This window comes from Pleurodeles waltl, chromosome 12 (assembly GCF_031143425.1).
Source record: "Pleurodeles waltl isolate 20211129_DDA chromosome 12, aPleWal1.hap1.20221129, whole genome shotgun sequence".
Lineage (NCBI taxonomy): Eukaryota > Metazoa > Chordata > Amphibia > Caudata > Salamandridae > Pleurodeles > Pleurodeles waltl.
The window spans coordinates 506,638,493-506,658,820 of record NC_090451.1 but is presented as its reverse complement, the minus strand read 5'-3'; the positions used below and the strand labels follow the sequence as shown (position 1 = coordinate 506,658,820).

General features: G+C 46.4%; 1 protein-coding gene across 1 annotated transcript in view; it reads right to left on the bottom strand.

Moving 5' to 3' along the window:
* E2F4 (E2F transcription factor 4) overlaps positions 1 to 20,328 on the bottom strand; it is a 281,939-nt gene that overhangs the window by 36,766 nt on the left and 224,845 nt on the right. The window contains exon 7 of the mRNA XM_069217276.1: positions 19,109 to 19,315. Within this exon, the coding sequence (XP_069073377.1) occupies positions 19,109 to 19,315 (207 nt within the window). The remainder of the gene's footprint in view (positions 1 to 19,108; positions 19,316 to 20,328) is intronic.

Genomic DNA, 20,328 nt, shown 5'->3' with positions numbered 1-20,328 from the left:
GCATGGTCAAGACCAAGAGCCGCCTGAGATCAAAAGTATGGTTTCCCCTCATCGATGAGCAAGTGGAGGATGTAGTGAGGTCATGTGTGTGGTGCCATGCCTCTGGAGAGCCCAGTACTAGTCCCGTTGAAACTGAGCCAGGCCCTGAAGCACCATGGATGTCAGCAAGTCTCGATTTTGGGAGCCTCCCAGATGGTCGCCACACCATGGTTTTGGATCGCTGACTTTTCCAAATATCCAGAGGTGGAGATCATACCTGCTCTCACAGCTGAAGTGGTGTTATCCGACATGGAAAAGATCACGGCCACACATGGTCTCATCTCTGAAGTTAAAACCGATAACAGCCCGCCCTTCCAGAGTCGGGAAATGGCTGGGTACTTTGAGAGCACAGGTATTCCACATTGTCTGATTACGCCCCGGTGGCCCCAGGCCAACGGTGAAGTTGAGCGTTTTATGAGAACCCTAAACAAAGTGATATGCATCGCTCATGCTAGCGGTCAAACCAGTGACTATGCCATTTATTCATTTTTGCGCAACTATCGCCAGACCCCTCATTCCACGACTAAACGAGCTCCTGGGCATGTAGCCTTTGGACGAGCAGTGGTTGACCCCATCCCACATCACTGGACCTGGGTTCCTCCGTTTATAAATCGTGACCAAATCCAAGAATGACGGTCGGCAACGAACAACTATGCAAGCCGCAGGAGACGAGCTGTGTCATCAGACCTCAAGGTTGGTGATAAAGTGCTGCTGAGGGAACCATTAGTGTGAAGGTGTGGTTGAAGGGAGTGGCTTCATTCATTCCTACCAAATGTATTTTCCACCATTTGTATTACTGTGAATGGTCTGCCCTGAGGTCGTAGGGTAGAGGATAAATAAAGGGTGTGTCTGGGGTGGTTACAGCAGGCGATACGGCACAGGGGGTCAGATCTGTTTAAGCAGCCGCTGCCAACCAACCTCGGCCATGGCACTCTGAACCACACCAACGTGTCCTGAGTCGTTTATTGCTCAAAACTAAATGTCGGAAGGTCCAGACATTACAGCCCCCACCAGACACCTGTCGCCATACTTGGTGGTACTGACCGCACACGTTCGGTGTGCCTGTGCAGCAGCAGGGTCACAGAGGAAGAGGCTGGGCTATGGGCTGCACCAACCTTGTAAGTCCTGAATTACTTGATCTAAGGCAACGGACGCCTCGCACTACATGCGAGAAGGCCGAGCTTCCCTTTCCTCCCGCAGTCATAACAAAGCAATGGAACCTGGTGCAGAGAGTGCTGGGGCCTCGTTCCCAAACAGATGGGGTCTCGACAGAGCCGCTCATCGCTCCGATTGAACATCGGTCACTGATTGCCCCTCCGGCAGATGCCAGGGAATCTAGGGCAATCTGAAACAGCGTTCATAAGGTACTGTGCTTGGTACCTCAGGTGTTCTCCCCCAGCGGACATAGGGCACCAACATGGGGTAGCAGGGGCCCAACCAATTAATTCCTTGTGCGCTTATAATCAGGTGTTTACTGACTCAACACACCTATACCTGATGTTTAGGAATGCAATGGCACACATCCGCACGGGGGGGCTGCCGCCTCATGACCCTTCTGGGGTGGGGCATAGGACTTTGTCTACAGTACAGTTCCCCTCATGCCGCTTTAACGATGTGCCCACACATTGGCAAACAAAACAAAAAAGAGCACTAACTGCTCCGCTGTATGAATGTTCCTGGATGGCCGTGAAAGTTGTGGTAACGTGAAAGCAATACCTGTAACTCACCTAGAATGTAAGGGGGCTGGAGAGCTATGGAAGCATTATTGCATTCACCAATACCTGCGCAGGTGCAAAGTTCAGGTCGCACTCCTACAAGAGACATATCTGACTACAAAAGACCTAGAGACCATGCAGGGATGCTGGCATCGCACACTGGTAGGCACTACATATTCCCGATATGCCAGAGGCGCGCTTATTTGGGTGGCACCAAGAGCTCCACTAGAGGTGTTGCACACAAAAGTAGACCCACAGGGGAGATATGCAGTGCTGGAAGACGGGCTCTCAGTAACCTTCATTTCTTTATATGTTCCAAACACCAATCAGACCCACTTTTTACAGTCCCTCACACTGGGCCGGCTCAGCAATGCACTTGCACTTTTTGTTACTGGAAGCTTTAATTGCGTATCATCCCTTGAATCGGACTGCTCACCCCCCCACCCCCCCCCAACTAGTATTGGGGACACACTCAGCAATACTCACCCAACATCCTGCACACAGGGTACTGCACAATCAGTTAATAGATGCATGGTGCAGCCTCCATCCCTTGCTACAAGAATATTCTTTCTGTTCTGGACTGTGCGATTTTCACACAAGAACTGATCTCATTTACTGCAGCAATGAGGCTCTCACAAGGGTTGTCAAGACAGAGTATTTAGGCTGCACACCACGTCAGACCACTGACCTTTGCAACTCCAGCTCACATGGGCCATGGAAGCGCCAGTATACAGACTTGGCACCTTCCTGCTGACGCCCTACAAGATGAAGCTTTTCGTAACACCCTATCTGAAAGTATCACCTCCTACTTTGCAGACAATGAGGGGATAGGGTGGGATACCTTTAAATTAGTCTTATGAGGGCACACAATGAAGACAGTGTATGTTACTAAGATGGTGTTGTGCAGGGAATTGCTCACCGTAGAATCTGACAACCGAAGACATGAGCAGAGGTTGCCAGAAGACCAGATGGCCACTGGCCCATTGGCAAGAGCGCGACTGGCACACACCTAAGCATCAGAACAACTGAGCAGGCTAGACTACATGGAATAACAAATCGGACACACGAGGACGACAAGACGGGGAGGCTTTTGGCTTGCCTTCTCCGCTTCAAATCCCAGTGTTCCCATTACCGCTATACGTAACTGGACAGGCAACATGCTCAATACCCAGGAAGCTATTAATAATGCGTTTCACTCATACTAGGCTGAGGTCTATGGAGCAAAAGTTTCATGTATTTAACAAAAAAGTTTTTTTTTTTTTTTTTACAGCAGAAATTCTGAACTCACATATTTAAAGGTGCACTCATATGTGAGAATAAAGAAAAAGGCAACTGTAAAATAAATTTTTTGCCTAGGATCACACAATTTGAGACCCGGTTCCTGGTCCAGTACATTACAGTTAATTATTCAAGCTACTCGACCTGCAAGTCTAGTAACATTTTTATGATTTTTGAGGCCTGGAGGTGCTATTAATCAATATGTCAAACACTTATCACTTATAAATACTTATCACTGCAAGTCTGAGCTGTGAGGCAATAGTGTCTAAGGTACACGGAAGTGACCTTGTGGCCACTGGGCATATGTGAACCAGTGTAATGCCTCTGGTAGGTGCCACAGAAGCAGCCAAAGACTAGTGGAGTGGTCAAAATACCCCATAAAGAGTCTCTTTTGGCTAAAACATACCAGAACTTGATGAAGATCCAACAAGAAATTGCGTATTTGGTTACCACCTTTCTTTTTAGTTCCCAGAAAACACACAAAAAGCAGATTATATACTCAATCCTCCCAAGTGTCCAGAAGCATACCACACAGCACATCTGGGGTCCAGTCCATGTAGCCACTGACTGACCATGTCAACTGCAGATAACACTTTCGGCTAGAAAGATGGGAAGATAGAAAGCACTACCTTGATTGGGTAATAAAACATGAAACACAGACGAAATAAGTGGGCTGAAGTTATTGTGACGATAATAAAGTCTGCGGAGAGAGAATTCGAACCACTGTGTAAGAATTAAATGGAGTTATCCACTGAGGAATATTGAACAGAGATGGAAGGAACAAGTAAATTAAGAAACACATCACTAGTGGTGATCTAAACATGTATGGCTCATTATAGAGACAAATTAATGTGGACTTTGCAGTCAAATAGCTCTTAACTGTAATCACTGCTAGATCCTGCAAAGTAAGAAACCGAGAAATTGCAGGATTTTGTAAAAACAGGCCTTTAAAGGATTTGGCCTTTGTACCAGTGATTTAAATAAATGGATTTTGCAGCGGGTCTCTTGGCAGTCAAGATGACATCCCCAATTTCATCAGGAAGGCAAGAGGATTTTAGATGGCACCGCTCAGTCTCCACACATGTAGCCACATCACTTGCGGATAGGATGGACAAACCTGACCATAGTGCTACAAGAGCAGCTCCACAGTGCAAAATGTAAAATGTGGCAGAATGAGGAATGCTTTCAGACTGGCATACCAGATCCTCATTGTCAACTCTAATGCAATCAGGATCAACTGTGCTTCATCCTTCATGCGTTCCACAGTACTTTCACCAGAAGAGGAAATAGTGGAAACAAGTACAGCAAGCCCTGAGAAATGAACCTAGGGGCATTCCCTAGACAGCCATTAACCCCTTCCCCGCCACGGACGTAATGGTTACGTCCATGGCAGCGCCCGTGTGGCGCCATGGACGTAACCATTACGTCCAGGGACTGGCAGTCGGGGGAAGCGCTAGCGCTTCCCCCGAGGGCCGCCCCCCAACACCCCCAGGCCAGGGCTGAAAGGGGAATCCCTTCCCCTTTCACGCCCACCCCCCCCGCCCCCCCCCCATGACGTCAGCGCGCAATCGCGCGCTGATTTCATGGAAACGGGGAATGACGCGCTGGAAGCCATTTGCTTCCAGCGCGTCAAGGGAGAAGGTGAGTATTTCACCTTCGTGCGGGGTGGGGGTGCTCTCAGAGAGGCATCGAGGGAAAGGAAAGGGTTTTCCTTTCCCTCGATGTCTCTTTGAGCATTCCTGCTGCCCGATCGCGATGCGATCGGGCAGCAGGAATGCCCACTAGACACCAGGGATTTCTGTATGTGTGTGTGTGTGTGAGTGAATATTAGTGTAGGGGAGCGACCCCTTGGGCAAGGGTCGCTCCCCTTTGGGGGCACATGCTTTTTACGTCGTTTCTGCCCCCCCTGGGGGCAGATTGGCCCTATTTTTAGGCCGATCTGCCCCCAAGGGGGGCAGAAAGCCACTAGACACCAGGGATTTTATTGTTGCTGTGTATTTTTTGTGTTGGGGGGTGGCCCCTTGGGCAAGGGTCGCTCCCCTTTGGGGGCACATGTATTTTACGTCGTTTCTGCCCCCCCTGGGGGCAGATTGGCCCTATTTTTAGGCCGATCTGCCCCCAAGGGGGGCAGAAAGCCACTAGACACCAGGGATTTTATTGTTGATTTGTATTTTTTGTGTTGGGGGGCGGCCCCTTGGGCAAGGGTCGCTCCCCTTTGGGGGCAAATGTATTTTACGTCGTTTCTGCCCCCCCTGGGGGCAGATTGGCCCTATTTTTAGGCCGATCTGCCCCCAAGGGGGGCAGAAAGCCACTAGACACCAGGGATTTTATTGTTGATGTGTATTTTTTGTGTTGGGGGGCGGCCCCTTGGGCAAGGGTCGCCCCCAGGGGCCCTCATGTATTTTTGGGCAGTTCTGCCCCCCTTGGGGGCAGAGAGGCCTATTTTTTTTAGGTCTTTCTGCCCCCAAGGGGGGCAGAATCCCAATAGCGCCAGAAATAGTATGTATGTATGTGTGCTTTGTGTTGGGGGGTGGCCCCTTGGGCAAGGGTCGCTCCCCCCAGGGGCGCAATGTATTTATTGTCGTTTCTGCCCCCCTTGGGGGCAGATTGGCCCTATTTTTAGGCCGATCTGCCCCCAAGGGGGGCAGAAAGCCACTAGACACCAGGGATTTTATTGTTGATGTGTATTTTTTGTGTTGGGGGGCGGCCCCTTGGGCAATGGTCGCCCCCAGGGGCCCTCATGTATTTTTGGGCAGTTCTGCCCCCCTTGGGGGCAGAGAGGCCTATTTTTTTTAGGCCTTTCTGCCCCCAAGGGGGGCAGAATCCCAATAGCGCCAGAAATAGTATGTATGTATGTGTGCTTTGTGTTGGGGGGTGGCCCCTTGGGCAAGGGTCGCTCCCCCCAGGGGCGCAATGTATTTATTGTCGTTTCTGCCCCCCTTGGGGGCAGATTGGCCCTATTTTTAGGCCGATCTGCCCCCAAGGGGGGCAGAAAGCCACTAGACACCAGGGATTTTATTGTTGATTTTTATTTTTTGTGTTGGGGGGTGGCCCCTTGGGCAAGGGTCGCCCCCAGGGGCCCACATGTATTTTTGGGCAGTTCTGCCCCCCTAGGGGGCAGATATGCCTATTTTTTAGGCCTTTCTGTCCCCAAGGGGGGCAGAATCCCCATAGCGCCAGGGATACTATGTATGTGTGTGTGTGCTTTGTGTGGGGGTGTGGCACCTTGGGCAAGGGTCGCCCCCCCCCAAAGGGTGCAATGTAATCTGGGTGATTTCTGCCCCCTCCCCTTGGGGGTAGATTGGCCTATTTCTTTTTTTAGGCCCATCTTCCCCCAAGCAGAGAAGACTAGACACGGGAAAATGAAAAAATGGTTAGTGGCGGAGTGTTTGTCAACTGGCGAAGTATTTACTTTTATGATAATAACAGTTTTTCTCCTTTTTGTTTTAGTTCAAAGCTTTTGCTGACTTTGCTGTGGCTTGTTGCAGTTTTGGCAGTAGTTGTCCTGCGGTTTGCGTAGTTGCATGTTTTAGGTAAGTAAATAAATTTACTCCAAGTGAGTATTGTTGCAATGCATGAATGACATGTTTGTAGGTGGTGTACTGAATGCAGGATTGTGTGTGAAATTGTCCTTAGAGTTATGCACAATGATTATTGTGTTGTCTTATGTCTAATTTGCTTTTTTTTTTTCTCTTTTTAGTGGGATATCGTTGGTGATTGCTGTGGCTGTGCAGAGTAGTTGCTGGTGAGTCAAGCTTTTTCAGGCAAGTGAGCAGTATAGTTTTTGAGTTTATAATTCTTAGTGATAAACCTATACTTTGTTACTTATCTTACACAGTGCTGGTTGTTGGTGGTGTATTTGTCCAGTTAATTTTAGTAGGAAGGATCATGGCCAGCCGTAGGATGACCGCTCAGCAGGTTGTTAGTGTGCTTTTTGAGTCATCTTCTGACCATGAATATGAGACTGACTCTGCATCTGAGGCAGAGGAGGAAGTGCAGGATTCTGGAAGTGAATTTTCTGTCAGAGATGAATCATCTGATGATGAAGCCACTCTCAGTGCTGATGAAGGGCCTGTTTTAGAGGAGGACAGTGATGTGCCAATGGTGCAGGAGCCAGCGGCTGAAAGGCTTCCCATTGGAAGACCTGACGCATGGGTTGCACCAAACATGGAGCAGCCACAGTTGCCTGCGTTTACTGGTTTTCCAGGGTGTCGAGTTAATACGGAAAACTTTTTGCCCGTCAACTTTTTTGAGTTGTTTATGGACGATATATTTTTGGAAGAGATTGTTGAGCAGACTAATTTGTATGCAGAGCAGTTTTTGAGGGACAACGCTGCCAGACTTAGGCCACACTCTAGAGCTAGCCGGTGGATTCCCACAAATCTGGAAGAGTTGAAAAAGTTCTTGGGTTTAACTTTTTTGATGGGGCTGATAAGGAAGCCGTCGCTGTCTTCATATTGGTCTACTAGTCCCTTGATGGCAACTGCTATATTTCCTGCCATCATGAGTCGTAACCGGTATGAGCTTCTTCTTCGGATGTTGCATTTTGTAGATAATGCTTTAGCCTTGCCACGAGATCATCCTGATTCTGACCGTCTTTTTAAGATTAGACCTGTCCTTGATCATTTGGTAGATCGGTTTTCAGAGATCTATGTTCCAGGGAAAGAAATATCTGTAGATGAGTCTTTGGTCCTGTTCAAGGGTCGTTTGGTTTTTAGGCAGTACATTCCTAGCAAGAGGGCACGGTATGGAATTAAATTGTATATGCTGTCAGAAAGTAGTACAGGATATGTTTATAATTTCCGGGTCTACACTGGTAGGGATTCCAATATTGACCCCCCTGGTTGTCCTCCCACTTTTGGAGTTAGTGAGAAAATTGTGTGGGAACTTGGTAGACGACTGTTTAACAAAGGTCACCATTTATATGTAGATAACTTCTACACTGGAGTTCGGTTGTTCAAGGAGTTGTTCAGAGTGGACACTGTTGCTTGTGGCACAATCCGCTCTAATCGGAAAGGCTATCCAAAAGAGCTTGTCTGTAAAAAACTTGAGAAGGGACAGTGCAGTGCCTTGCGGAATGATGAGCTGCTAGCTCTGAAATTTGTAGACAAGAGGGATGTATACATGCTAAGCACCATCCATGATGAGAGTACTTCACCTGTGGCTGTTTGGGGTCAGGTTGCCGAAGTGCGCAAACCTGTGTGCATCTTAGACTATAATAAGCACATGGGTGGTGTTGATAGAGTAGATCAGAGGTTAGAACCTTACACTGCTGCTCGTAAGTCTTATGTGTGGTATAAGAAATTAGCGCTTCACTTGTTCCACTTGGCAACTTTTAATGCTTTTGTTGTGTTTAAGGATAGTTCTCCAGAGTCAAGGATGACATTTGTGAAATTTCAGGAGTCTATCATAGCTAGCCTTGTTGTGCTGGAACAGGCAAGAGTTCCTAGAGAAGCAGTGGTGGAGGATGTGGCTAGATTGAAAGATCGTCACTTTGCTGAGCACATTCCTCCCACGGCCAAAAAAAACTTTCCTGCTAAGAGATGTAGAGTCTGTGCTCGAAGAGGTATCAGGAAGGAGACTAGGATGTACTGCCCTGATTGTCCTTCAAAGCCTGGGCTGTGTGTGGGTGGCTGTTTCAGGAGCTACCACACACAGAAGAATTATTGGGAAATTCCGTGAGCGTAAACTGGTGTTTTATATTTTTATATGTTCGGTTTCACGGTTGGCATTAGTCATGTATTCAGTTAGAGCTTTTGTGTTTGTAGTTTTGTACTAATTTATGATTAGTGGTTTCTTTGTTGTTTAAAAACAAAAAAAAGGGGATGGCATGTGTAGAGTGGCGCTTGGCTGGCGGCGTGGGTGTGGTGGCGCTTGGCTGGCGGTGTGTGTGGGGTGGCGCTTGGCTGGCGGTGTGTGTGGGGTGGCGCTTGGCTGGCGGTGTGTGTGGGGTGGCGCTGGGCTGGCGGTGTGTGTGGGGTGGCGCTGGGCTGGCGGTGTGTGTGGGGTGGCGCTGGGCTGGCGGTGTGGGTGGGGTGGCGCTTGGCTGGCAGTGCCGGCCAAACGCCAGTCCACACACTCATCAGCTGGTGTGATTGCTGTATCAGGCATGTGGGCGTATGAAAGTGATGGGCCCTTGACTGGCGCGGTCTGTGGATGCGAGTCTTGTAATGTGCTGGGCCCGTGGCTGGCGGCGTGAATGGTCTAGTGCATGTCATGTATGAAAGGTGTGTGAATGGACTGTAAAGCGGTTGGTGCCTTGTCGTGGCTTTACAGCTCACGAGCTGTGAGTCATTGGTTCAGTTTTTTGGCCTTTCAGTTATTACCAGTGCATTTCACTTTTGTGAAATCTCTTGTTAATAAAATTTGATCTACTGAACCATCACTCACCCTCGTGCCAAATCCAACCAGTATGTGTGGTACAAATGACAAAACCTGCTCCGCTGTAATCAGGCGTCGCAGCACACTTGAGACACGCTAGGTGCCTCAGGTGGGACCCCGATGATGAAGCATGCCACCAACTTGGTTGGTGGGTGAGGGGTCTTCTTCACATAACCTAAGTGTGTTTCTTTTCACAATTTTAGTGTTTGGCACATCACGGACGTATGTGCACACATCAAAGTGATATATTCCAAAAATACCTGTGTTTGGGGGGGAGGGCCCACCTATGTTTTTGGTCCTGGGTGCGGCCGTCATGTAGGGAAACCTACAAAACCCAGAAACTTTTTAAAACTAGGCACCCCAAGGAGTCTAGGGAGGTGTGGCTTGTGTGGCTCCCCCAACATTTTCTTACCCAGACTCCTCTGTAAACCTCACAATTTGCATAAAAAAGCATATTTTCCTGATTTTTCTTAGTAGGATCACCGCTCCAGCACAAAATTCCTACTCCCCAGTTTTCCCCTCAGTCTCCCAAGTAAAATGACACCTCACTTATGTGGGTCCCCAAAGCAGAGTCCGTCTAAAGATGTATAAAAGAATATGCCCTTATAAACTTGCTGTGCTATCCCTTCAGGTTTTGGGCCTTATTATGTTGCAGGCACCTGGGCCACCCACACAAGTGAGGTATCATTTTTATCGGGAGACTTGGGGGAACGCTGGGTGGAAGGAAATTTGTGGCTCCTATCAGATTCCAGAACTTTCTGCCACAGAAATGTGAGGAACATGTGTTTTTTTAGCCAAATTTTGAGGTTTGCAAAGGATTCTGGGTAACAGAACCTGGTCCGAGCCCCGCAAGTCACCCCTCCTTGGATTCCCCTAGGTCTCTAGTTTTCAGAAATGCACTGGTTTGGTAGGTTTCCCTAGGCGCCGGGTGAGCTACAGGCCAAAATCCGCAGGTAGGCACTGTTTTCTCCCAAAATTGTGGATGTGTCCACGTTGCGCTTTGGGGTGTTTCATGTCGCAGGCGCTAGGCCTACCCACGCAAGTGAGGTATCATTTTTATCGGGAGACTTGGGGGAACGCTGGGTGGAAGGAAATTTGTAGCTCCTCTCAGATTTCAGAACTTTCTGCCACAGAAATGTGAGGAACATGTGTTTTTTTAGCCAAATTTTGAGGTTTGCAAAGGATTCTGGGTAACAGAACCTGGTCCGAGCCCCGCAAGTCACCCCTCCTTGGATCCCCCTAGGTCTCTAGTTTTCAGAAATGCACAGGTTTGGTAGGTTTCCCTAGGTGGCGGCTGAGCTAGAGGCCAAAATCTACAGGTAGTCACTTTGCTAAAAACAGCTCTGTTTTCTGTGATATGTCCACGTTGTGTTTTGGGGCATATCCTGTCGCGGGCGCTAGGCCTACCCACACAGGTGAGGTATCATTTTTATCGGGAGACGTGGGGGAACGCTGGGTGGAAGAAAATTTGTGGCTCCTCTCAGATTCCAGAACTTTCTGCCACAGAAATGTGAGGAACATGTGTTTTTTTAGCCAAATTTTGAGGTTTGCAAAGGATTCTGGGTAACAGAACCTGGTCCGAGCCCCGCAAGTCACCCCTCCTTGGATCCCCCTAGGTCTCTAGTTTTCAGAAATGCACAGGTTTGGTAGGTTTCCCTAGGTGGCGGCTGAGCTAGAGGCCAAAATCTACAGGTAGTCACTTTGCTAAAAACAGCTCTGTTTTCTGTGATATGTCCACGTTGTGTTTTGGGGCATATCCTGTCGCGGGCGCTAGGCCTACCCACACAAGTGAGGTATCATTTTTATCGGGAGACGTGGGGGAACGCTGGGTGGAAGGAAATTTGTAGCTCCTCTCAGATTCCAGAACTTTCTGCCACAGAAATGTGAGGAACATGTGTTTTTTTAGCCAAATTTTGAGGTTTGCAAAGGATTCTGGGTAACAGAACCTGGTCCGAGCCCCGCAAGTCACCCCTCCTTGGATCCCCCTAGGTCTCTAGTTTTCAGAAATGCACAGGTTTGGTAGGTTTCCCTAGGTGGCGGCTGAGCTAGAGGCCAAAATCTACAGGTAGTCACTTTGCTAAAAACAGCTCTGTTTTCTGTGATATGTCCACGTTGTGTTTTGGGGCATATCCTGTCGCGGGCGCTAGGCCTACCCACACAAGTGAGGTATCATTTTTATCGGGAGACGTGGGGGAACGCTGGGTGGAAGGAAATTTGTAGCTCCTCTCAGATTCCAGAACTTTCTGCCACAGAAATGTGAGGAACATGTGTTTTTTTAGCCAAATTTTGAGGTTTGCAAAGGATTCTGGGTAACAGAACCTGGTCCGAGCCCCGCAAGTCACCCCTCCTTGGATCCCCCTAGGTCTCTAGTTTTCAGAAATGCACAGGTTTGGTAGGTTTCCCTAGGTGGCGGCTGAGCTAGAGGCCAAAATCTACAGGTAGTCACTTTGCTAAAAACAGCTCTGTTTTCTGTGATATGTCCACGTTGTGTTTTGGGGCATATCCTGTCGCGGGCGCTAGGCCTACCCACACAAGTGAGGTATCATTTTTATCGGGAGACGTGGGGGAACGCTGGGTGGAAGGAAATTTGTAGCTCCTCTCAGATTCCAGAACTTTCTGCCACAGAAATGTGAGGAACATGTGTTTTTTTAGCCAAATTTTGAGGTTTGCAAAGGATTCTGGGTAACAGAACCTGGTCCGAGCCCCGCAAGTCACCCCTCCTTGGATTCCCCTAGGTCTCTAGTTTTCAGAAATGCACAGGTTTGGTAGGTTTCCCTAGGTGCCGGCTGAGCTAGAGGCCAAAATCTACAGGTAGGCACTTCGCAAAAAAACACCTCTGTTTTTTTCCAAAATTTAGGATGTGTCCACGTTGCGCTTTGGGGTGTTTCCTGTCGCCGGCGCTAGGCCTACCCACGCAAGTGAGGTATCATTTTTATCGGGAGACTTGGGGGAACACTGGGTGGAAGGAAATTTGTAGCTCCTCTCAGATTCCAGAACTTTCTGCCACAGAAATGTGAGGAACATGTGTTTTTTTAGCCAAATTTTGAGGTTTGCAAAGGATTCTGGGTAACAGAACCTGGTCCGAGCCCCGCAAGTCACCCCTCCTTGGATCCCCCTAGGTCTCTAGTTTTCAGAAATGCACAGGTTTGGTAGGTTTCCCTAGGTGGCGGCTGAGCTAGAGGCCAAAATCTACAGGTAGTCACTTTGCTAAAAACAGCTCTGTTTTCTGTGATATGTCCACGTTGTGTTTTGGGGCATATCCTGTCGCGGGCGCTAGGACTACCCACACAAGTGAGGTATCATTTTTATCGGGAGACGTGGGGGAACGCTGGGTGGAAGGAAATTTGTAGCTCCTCTCAGATTCCAGAACTTTCTGCCACAGAAATGTGAGGAACATGTGTTTTTTTAGCCAAATTTTGAGGTTTGCAAAGGATTCTGGGTAACAGAACCTGGTCCGAGCCACACAAGTCACTCCTCCTTGGATTCCCCTAGGTCTCTAGTTTTCAGAAATGCACAGGTTTGGTAGGTTTCCCTAGGTGCCGGCTGAGCTAGAGGCCAAAATCTACAGGTAGTCACTTTGCTAAAAACAGCTCTGTTTTCTGTGATATGTCCACGTTGTGTTTTGGGGCATATCCTGTCGCGGGCGCTAGGCCTACCCAAACAAGTGAGGTATCATTTTTATCGGGAGACTTGGGGGAACATAGAATAGCAAAACAAGTGTTATTGCCCCTTGTCTTTCTCTACATTTATTCCTTCCAAATATAGGGGTGTGTGTAAAAAAGACATCTATTTGAGAAATTCCATGTAATTCACGTGCTACTATGGTCACCCCGGAATTCAGAGATGTGCAAATAACCACTGCTCCTCAACACCTTATCTTGTGCCCTTTTTGGAAATGCAAAGGTTTTCTTGATAGCTATTTTTTACTCCTTATATTTCAGCAAATGAATTACTGTATACCCGGTATAGAATGAAAACGCACTGCAGGGTGCAGCTCATTTATTGGCTCTGGGTTCCTCGGGTTCTTGATGAACCTACAAACCCTATATATCCCCGCAACCAGAGGAGTCCAGCAGACGTAACGGTATATTGCTTTCGATAATCTGACATTGCAGGGAAAAGTTACAGAGTAAAAAGTAGAGAAAAATTGATGTTTTTTTCACCTCAATTTCAATATTTTTCTTTTTCAGCTGTTATTTTCTGTAGGAAACCCTTGTAGGATCTACATAAATGACCCCTTGCTGAATTCAGAATTTTGTCTACTTTTCAGAAATGTTTAGGTTTCTGGGATCCAGCATTGGTTTCATGACCATTCCGGTCACTGACTGGAAGGAGGCTGAAAGCACAAAAAATTGCACAAATGGGGTATGCCCCAGTAAAATGCCAAAATTGTGTTGAAAAATTGGGTTTTCGGATTCAAGTCTGCCTGTTCCTGAAAGCTGGGAAGCTGCTGAGTTTAGCACCGCAAACCCTTTGTTGATGCCATTTTCAGGGGAAAAACCACAAGCCTTCTTCTGCAGCCCCTTTTTCCAATTTTTTTGAAAAAAACGAAATTTTCACTGTATTTTGGCCAATTTCTTGGCCTCCTTCAGGGGAACCCACAAAGTCTGGGTACCTTTAGAATCGCTAGGATGTTGGAAAAAAAGGACGCAAATTTGGCTTGGTTAGCTTATGTGGACAAAAAGTTATGAGGGCCTAAGCGCGAACTGCCCCAAATAGGCAAAAAAAGGCCTGGCACAGGAGGGGGAAAAGGCCTGGCAGCGAAGTGGTTAAGAAGGAAGTGTATGCCACAAACTGGGGACATTTCTTCTTTTAGGCTGTGGCGAAAAGATCCAAATATTGACACTCCAAGTTAAAGAAGATCACCTCCACCACTTCAGAGTGTAGTTCAAGCTAGTGGTTTTTCAGCCTACAAGATGCAACAGAGTCAGCTCTAGTGTGGATGAAACCTGAAAGGTGAACTGCTATTGGTAAAAAGAACTCCTATTGCTGCATCCACTGCCACAAAGGAATCCCCTCCCAACAGAGGATCCTCTGCCCCCACACTGCCCTGTCTGTGGATGAAGGGTTGGTGACACTTATCTGACAGATACTGACTGAACTTTCCCTGATATGAAAGGGAGAAATGTAATCCTGGTAACACAGACTGCCTGTAGCTCCACCACATTTATATGCAGACACTGAGGAGACAGAGCAATTGCCATGCACTGAAATATCACCCAGATGGGTATTCTTGCCCAATGAGGTGGTTTACGTGACTACGGCAGACCGTGCCTGTGGAAGGCTGAAAAGACAACCCACCCTAGTTTGGAGGTGTCCATCTATTCGCTCAGATGTGGATTAAATCACTGGAAGATCTGCACATGAGCAAAGAGACTCCTTTGATGCTGTAGTCACCATTTTCTCAGGCACCACTGAAAGGCCCTCACCTGACATGGGATGCCAAAGGGATACATAAGGTCACAAGACCAAGAACATGTAAGATGTGCAGAGCTGGATCTGTCTGTGTCAGAAGCTTTGGAATCATATTCCAAATATTTGAGACTCTTTGTGGTGGAGAACAGGATTTCATGAGGATTGTGTTTAGGACTGCCCCCGTAATGGTCAGTGTCTGTGTGGGAATGAGATGTGATTTATGAACATTGATGATAAAGACCAAGTCTTCAACAACGGTCACTGTGTGCTGAAGATGTTCTTTCGAGAAATGCGTAAGGCTTTGCTTCTGACAGCCAGCAGTCTAGATATGGAAAAACACGGACTCCGAACCTTCGTAGTGAAGTCGACACAACTGCCAGCACATTCATAAAAATGTGATTGTAGCTGCCACTCAAAAGTGAGTGGGAAGGATCTGAAGGTAGAAATAGACATTATGGAGGTCCAGAGAAAACAACTAGCCCCACAAACCAACTTTCAGAGCCAGTAATCCTTGGCCTAAGGCCTGCATCTCATAATCACCCGACCAATTAATAAGTCCAGAAGGTGGCAATACAGTTCACCTCTCAAACTGCCATGCTTCTTCAGGGCCAAGAAGTAAAGCCAGTAGAAACCTGTCACACTCATTTCGGTGCACCACTTCTATGGTCAGTTTGTTCAGCAGTGTAAGGGCTTTCACATTCAAAATCAAGGTGTGTGTCAGATCGCATCTCTTTGTGGAAGGACGGTTCAGAAGGAGGGACAAGAAAGATGGAGTGTAGCCCTTGGCCATTAACCTGATTGCCAAGTGAGATATTGTGAACATGTACCAAGTTAGAAGAAATAGAGGGCGCATTTCCATCAAAAGATGGTGAAGTAAAAGAATGAGGGGATGGGTCAGAGTTTGAGGCAGAAGAGTTAGCAGAAGATGGTAGGAGCTGGATCCGCTGCGGCTGCTGACAGAATCTAACAGATTCACCCCAGCCTTGAAAGGAGAAGTATATTTGTTGGGGCACCTCAATCAGTTGAGACTTTTGTCCCTGCTGAACAGTGGTGAAGGGCAATTAGACTTGAAGCTCTCTATACGGCTGGCGGAACTGCCTCTCTGGGGAGGATAAGCCCTGTAAGGGATCCCTAACTTTGCTGTTATTGAAGCCTTCCCGTTTGAAGTCTGCCTTTCTCTCTTATCAGCTGCTTGTAACTGAAAGGTATCTAAGAAGCCACACTACAATGTGACCAAGCATGACAGCAATGCTGATAATCAAGCTAAGGTGTCCACAAAGTCCATCCAAACTGGAGGTGTCCAAAATGTCAGTGATTAGATCAGCAAATTACTTTTTCACATGGACTCACAGTCACCATCCTCTATATTTTGTCATTTTCCACAAATTATGTGCATATCAGCCAAGGGGACATGTAGTGATCGCCGTTTGAAGGGCACATCTGCCGGAGGTGAAGAATTGCCAGGTCAGAGTTATATTTTCTCTGCCCTACCAACTATCTGGAGGTGCGGCGGGAAAGGTATTTAAATGTAGTTTTGATGGAGAAGTGTACACCAGTAGATTTTCTAGTGAAGTGTGAGTCAACAGAAACTGTGGGTCATCTGAGGCTGGTTAATGTTGTCAGGTAATATTCCATAGCCTCCTGGGCTTGAAAATGGTTTCTTATTTAATGCAGACAACACAGGTACCAGAAGAGCTTCATTAAATAAGATCAAGGGCTGAAATATTATGGCTCCACTTACAAAGGTAATTTGTGAGTGTGATTAGTAATACTCCAGTAGTACTACTTCTCATACTTTCAAATGCTAGCCCAGAATCTCTAGCTGAAAATCTCTGCCTCTCCCAACACTTGTATGGATAGCTCTGCCACAAGTGCAGAGAGGTCTGTACTCGGAGATATACTTTTTCGTAAATGTAGACAGGGGAAATGGCTAGAAAATCTGGAATATTTACTACTAAATGGGTGGGGAAAAATCAATTTAAGTAGGGTTTAAGAAGGGGCATGCACATATTAAAACATATTCATGCATGTATTAAAACAAATCTACAAATGAGTACGGCAATGGCTAGTTACAAAAGATGCACATGAATCTACTGCAGTTGCACAACTGACAAAACAGGCTCAAATCTACGCCAGCCAGAGTGGAGTAATTCAAGCACCATACAAAAAAATTAGAAACTCCTCTCCAATCTAAATTACAAAGGAAAACGTTATTATAAAATACAAATCAAACATAGAAACACTACCTTTTATTATATATCAAATAAAGCTAAACAAAAATGCTCAAACTTAACATTTTTTGTATTTGCTTCCCTGGCCCTCTGTGTGTTTTCTTCGTAATTCAAGCACCACACATGGCCAGCCACTAATAGAGAAACACCCTCTACTGAATTTAAGTAGGTAATAGATAACATTATCTTCACAGAGGGAAAAATAAGTTATAAAATATTTCTGAATGTCTATATTTGTTTTTAAATTAAATAATTTTTGTATGTATTAAAAACCTTTAAAAATAAAAACATTAATTTTATCTATAAGTAATATATAACAAATATATTCCAACAAGGCTTAAAACACATGAAAACCAACTACAAGAACAGAGGTGGTGTGAGGGAGTTAACAGTAATGACTGCCACACCCATCAACAAGTGAAAATCATTACAGCATCGACCAATCACACAAGGCCTGCCAAAAAAAGAAACTGAGTGACAGAAAAATCATTAGTTTCACCAGCTCAGTAAATATTTTTGTTACTTTATTCCTCATTTTGAGGACATTAGACTTAGCTACTGCAAGGGGCAGGACCAAGTCCAAACCTTTTTAGTACCACAACAAAGACCTCTTCTGAAGGAGGGCCAGAGGGATTAGTGACATCCCCTTCGGTTGAAGTATCCCAGCCACTTGCGTTTTGCAAATCATGATATATGCCAGCATCCGTATTTTACCTTAGGGTCTGTTTCAAATGGTCCATCTGGACAAATATTACAGATACACTGCCAGATAAAGTTCGCCACTTAATAGACTTCGAAGGCAGAACTATATTCAGACCTGAAGGAGCTGTGTACCTAAGGAGCCAACGAAAGTGGTAATGGCACCCTGGCAAGCTTCAACTACTTTCCAGGCGACTAATCCAAGGAGTCACACCATCGGAAGATGTCACCACAAGCGAAGTAAATGAGCGGGCTGGCATTCAATATACTCTGATGTCATCATAATAATAATTCCACCAGGTGGTGCTGTAGTGTTATGGCTGGTGGAAAGTTTTCTGGATCCCTCTAGCACATAAAGGGGTATTTATAAGGTGATTAATCTGCAGGAAGATGCATCCATCAGAAAAACACCAGCTAGATCCAAGGAACTAAATGCTTGAAATAAAAAAATATATTAAAAAAATCAGGAACACCAGGCTAAACATAGGAGCCTGAGGTTGGTGGACAATCCAAGTAATGGTTTCAATCATCAATGAGGGGAAACACTAAATCCCACACTTTATAACAGACTCATGCTAAAGAAGGTATGTTCCAAAGACGTTACTGTCAAGGGAGGTCTTGGTACAAACCTACAGTGGTAGTCACGCCCCTTTTCATTTATTTCTGTTATTTTCTGTGAGCTAAAGGATAACAACATCCGGTTACACTAAACAAACAGGCTGTGCGAACAAATTCAAAGGCGACTGCAGGCAGGCTGCTGTAGGTATAACTGACACTAACTAGGCTCAACTAGAGTGAGTCCTCATGTCCCTGCTGCCCTTTTGCTGAGATGTGCTTAACACCAAGGCTTAGAGCAAGTCATTTTTCTTACCAAGGGACGGCTTTTTCACAAATGATTCAGGTAAACACAATTTACTATCCACTTTCCTCAGCTTTGTCAGATGACACTAAGTGACAAATTAGTACTGCAATGCTGTAGCAAACCTTACACCTGGTTCTTAAACACAGGTGTGCTTGTAATCTTGTCAAGACAAATGTTAAAAAAATAAATCTTATTACAAGTGTTATTTTAGCTTCATTCTGATATATCAAGAAACCTTCACAACTGAACACAAACATACCAAAATAATTAAAATTACCTTTTTTGGGTAATCAAACAGGTAAAAATCTACAGGCAGCACACACTATGGTACTGAAATGAATACAGCATCCATTTGAAAGTAAACTGAATAAACATACACATGGTTACACTGTTTAGAAAGCGGTAGATCTCTAAAAAGGAAGACCTTCCTCTCACCATGTAAACTGACTAAGGGGAAACACCCACCCTCTCCCAACATCTGAACTCACGTTCTGAGGGCTCGGACTTAATTGGCACAAAGGAGGTAGAGGAGTTAGGCAGCGTTGTACAACTGTCCAGGGAGGCCGATGACTGGAGAGGCTGAGTATCCAAGGATGTTCCTGGACTCTTCGTGGATGTGGGACTTGGAGAGTCAAAGCTGAGTGTACTGTTTGTGCTGCTCCTGCTCTGGGACTCTGCGGCTGCAAATCTCGGACCTGGAAGAAGGATGGCAACAAATGACAGTTCAAACTTTAGATAATATAAAACCTGTCAGAATGTAGAACAAGTTACTTACCTTCGGTAACACCTTATCTGGTAGAGACAATATCAAACTACAGATTCATTACCTTTGAATTTTCCCCGGACATCAGACTGGATCCGGAAGATTTTCGTGAGCAGTACCCCTGCGCGCCATTAGGTGGTGTTGATCGTCCACTGTCATCCACGCTGGATATAACATTGCAGGTCCTATATAGGCGCCACCGCGGTGGGCTGATGTCAGTTTCTTTTCATGACTTTCCACGCCAGAAGTGCAGAGACATGAAGAACTGACTACTGGTGCAGCAAGACTAAGGCCCTGAAAAGGAGGGTCCCTGCACTTAGAAAATCAGTTCGCAGAGCGGGGAAGTTGGGAGGGTCGGTAAGGAATCTTTTTACCAAATAAGGCATTACAGAAGGTAGGTAACTTGTTCATCTGACAGGGACTTCTGGCTGCAGATTTCGTACCTTTGAATAGATACTCAAGCAATACCATCTCCGGAGGTGGGTCTGCGAACCAAGTCCACATTAGAAGTCCCGCAGAATTGAACGAGCAAAGTTCCTATCCGTCTGGCCCGACTGTCCAGGGAGCAGTTTCTGCTAAATGTGTGCAGAGATGCCCACATTGCCATCTGACAGATGTAAAGACTGGAACACTGCTTGCTAACGCAGTTGCAGCAGCTTTAGCTCGGGCAGAATGAGCACACAAAACCTCAGGGGGTTGCTTTCTGGCCAGTGCGTAGCATATCTTAATGCAGAGTACCACCCATCTGGAGATGGACCGATTTCGCACTGCCCAACCTTCCTTCACACCCACATACCCTACCAAACAGTTGGTCATCCACACAGAATTATTTTGTACAATTAAGGTAGGATGTCAACGCTCTTTTTGGAGAAGGATGTGAGGGTGCGTAAAAAGTAGACAAGGTGATAGATTGGCCTAAAGGAAAGGGTGAAACCACTTTTGGCA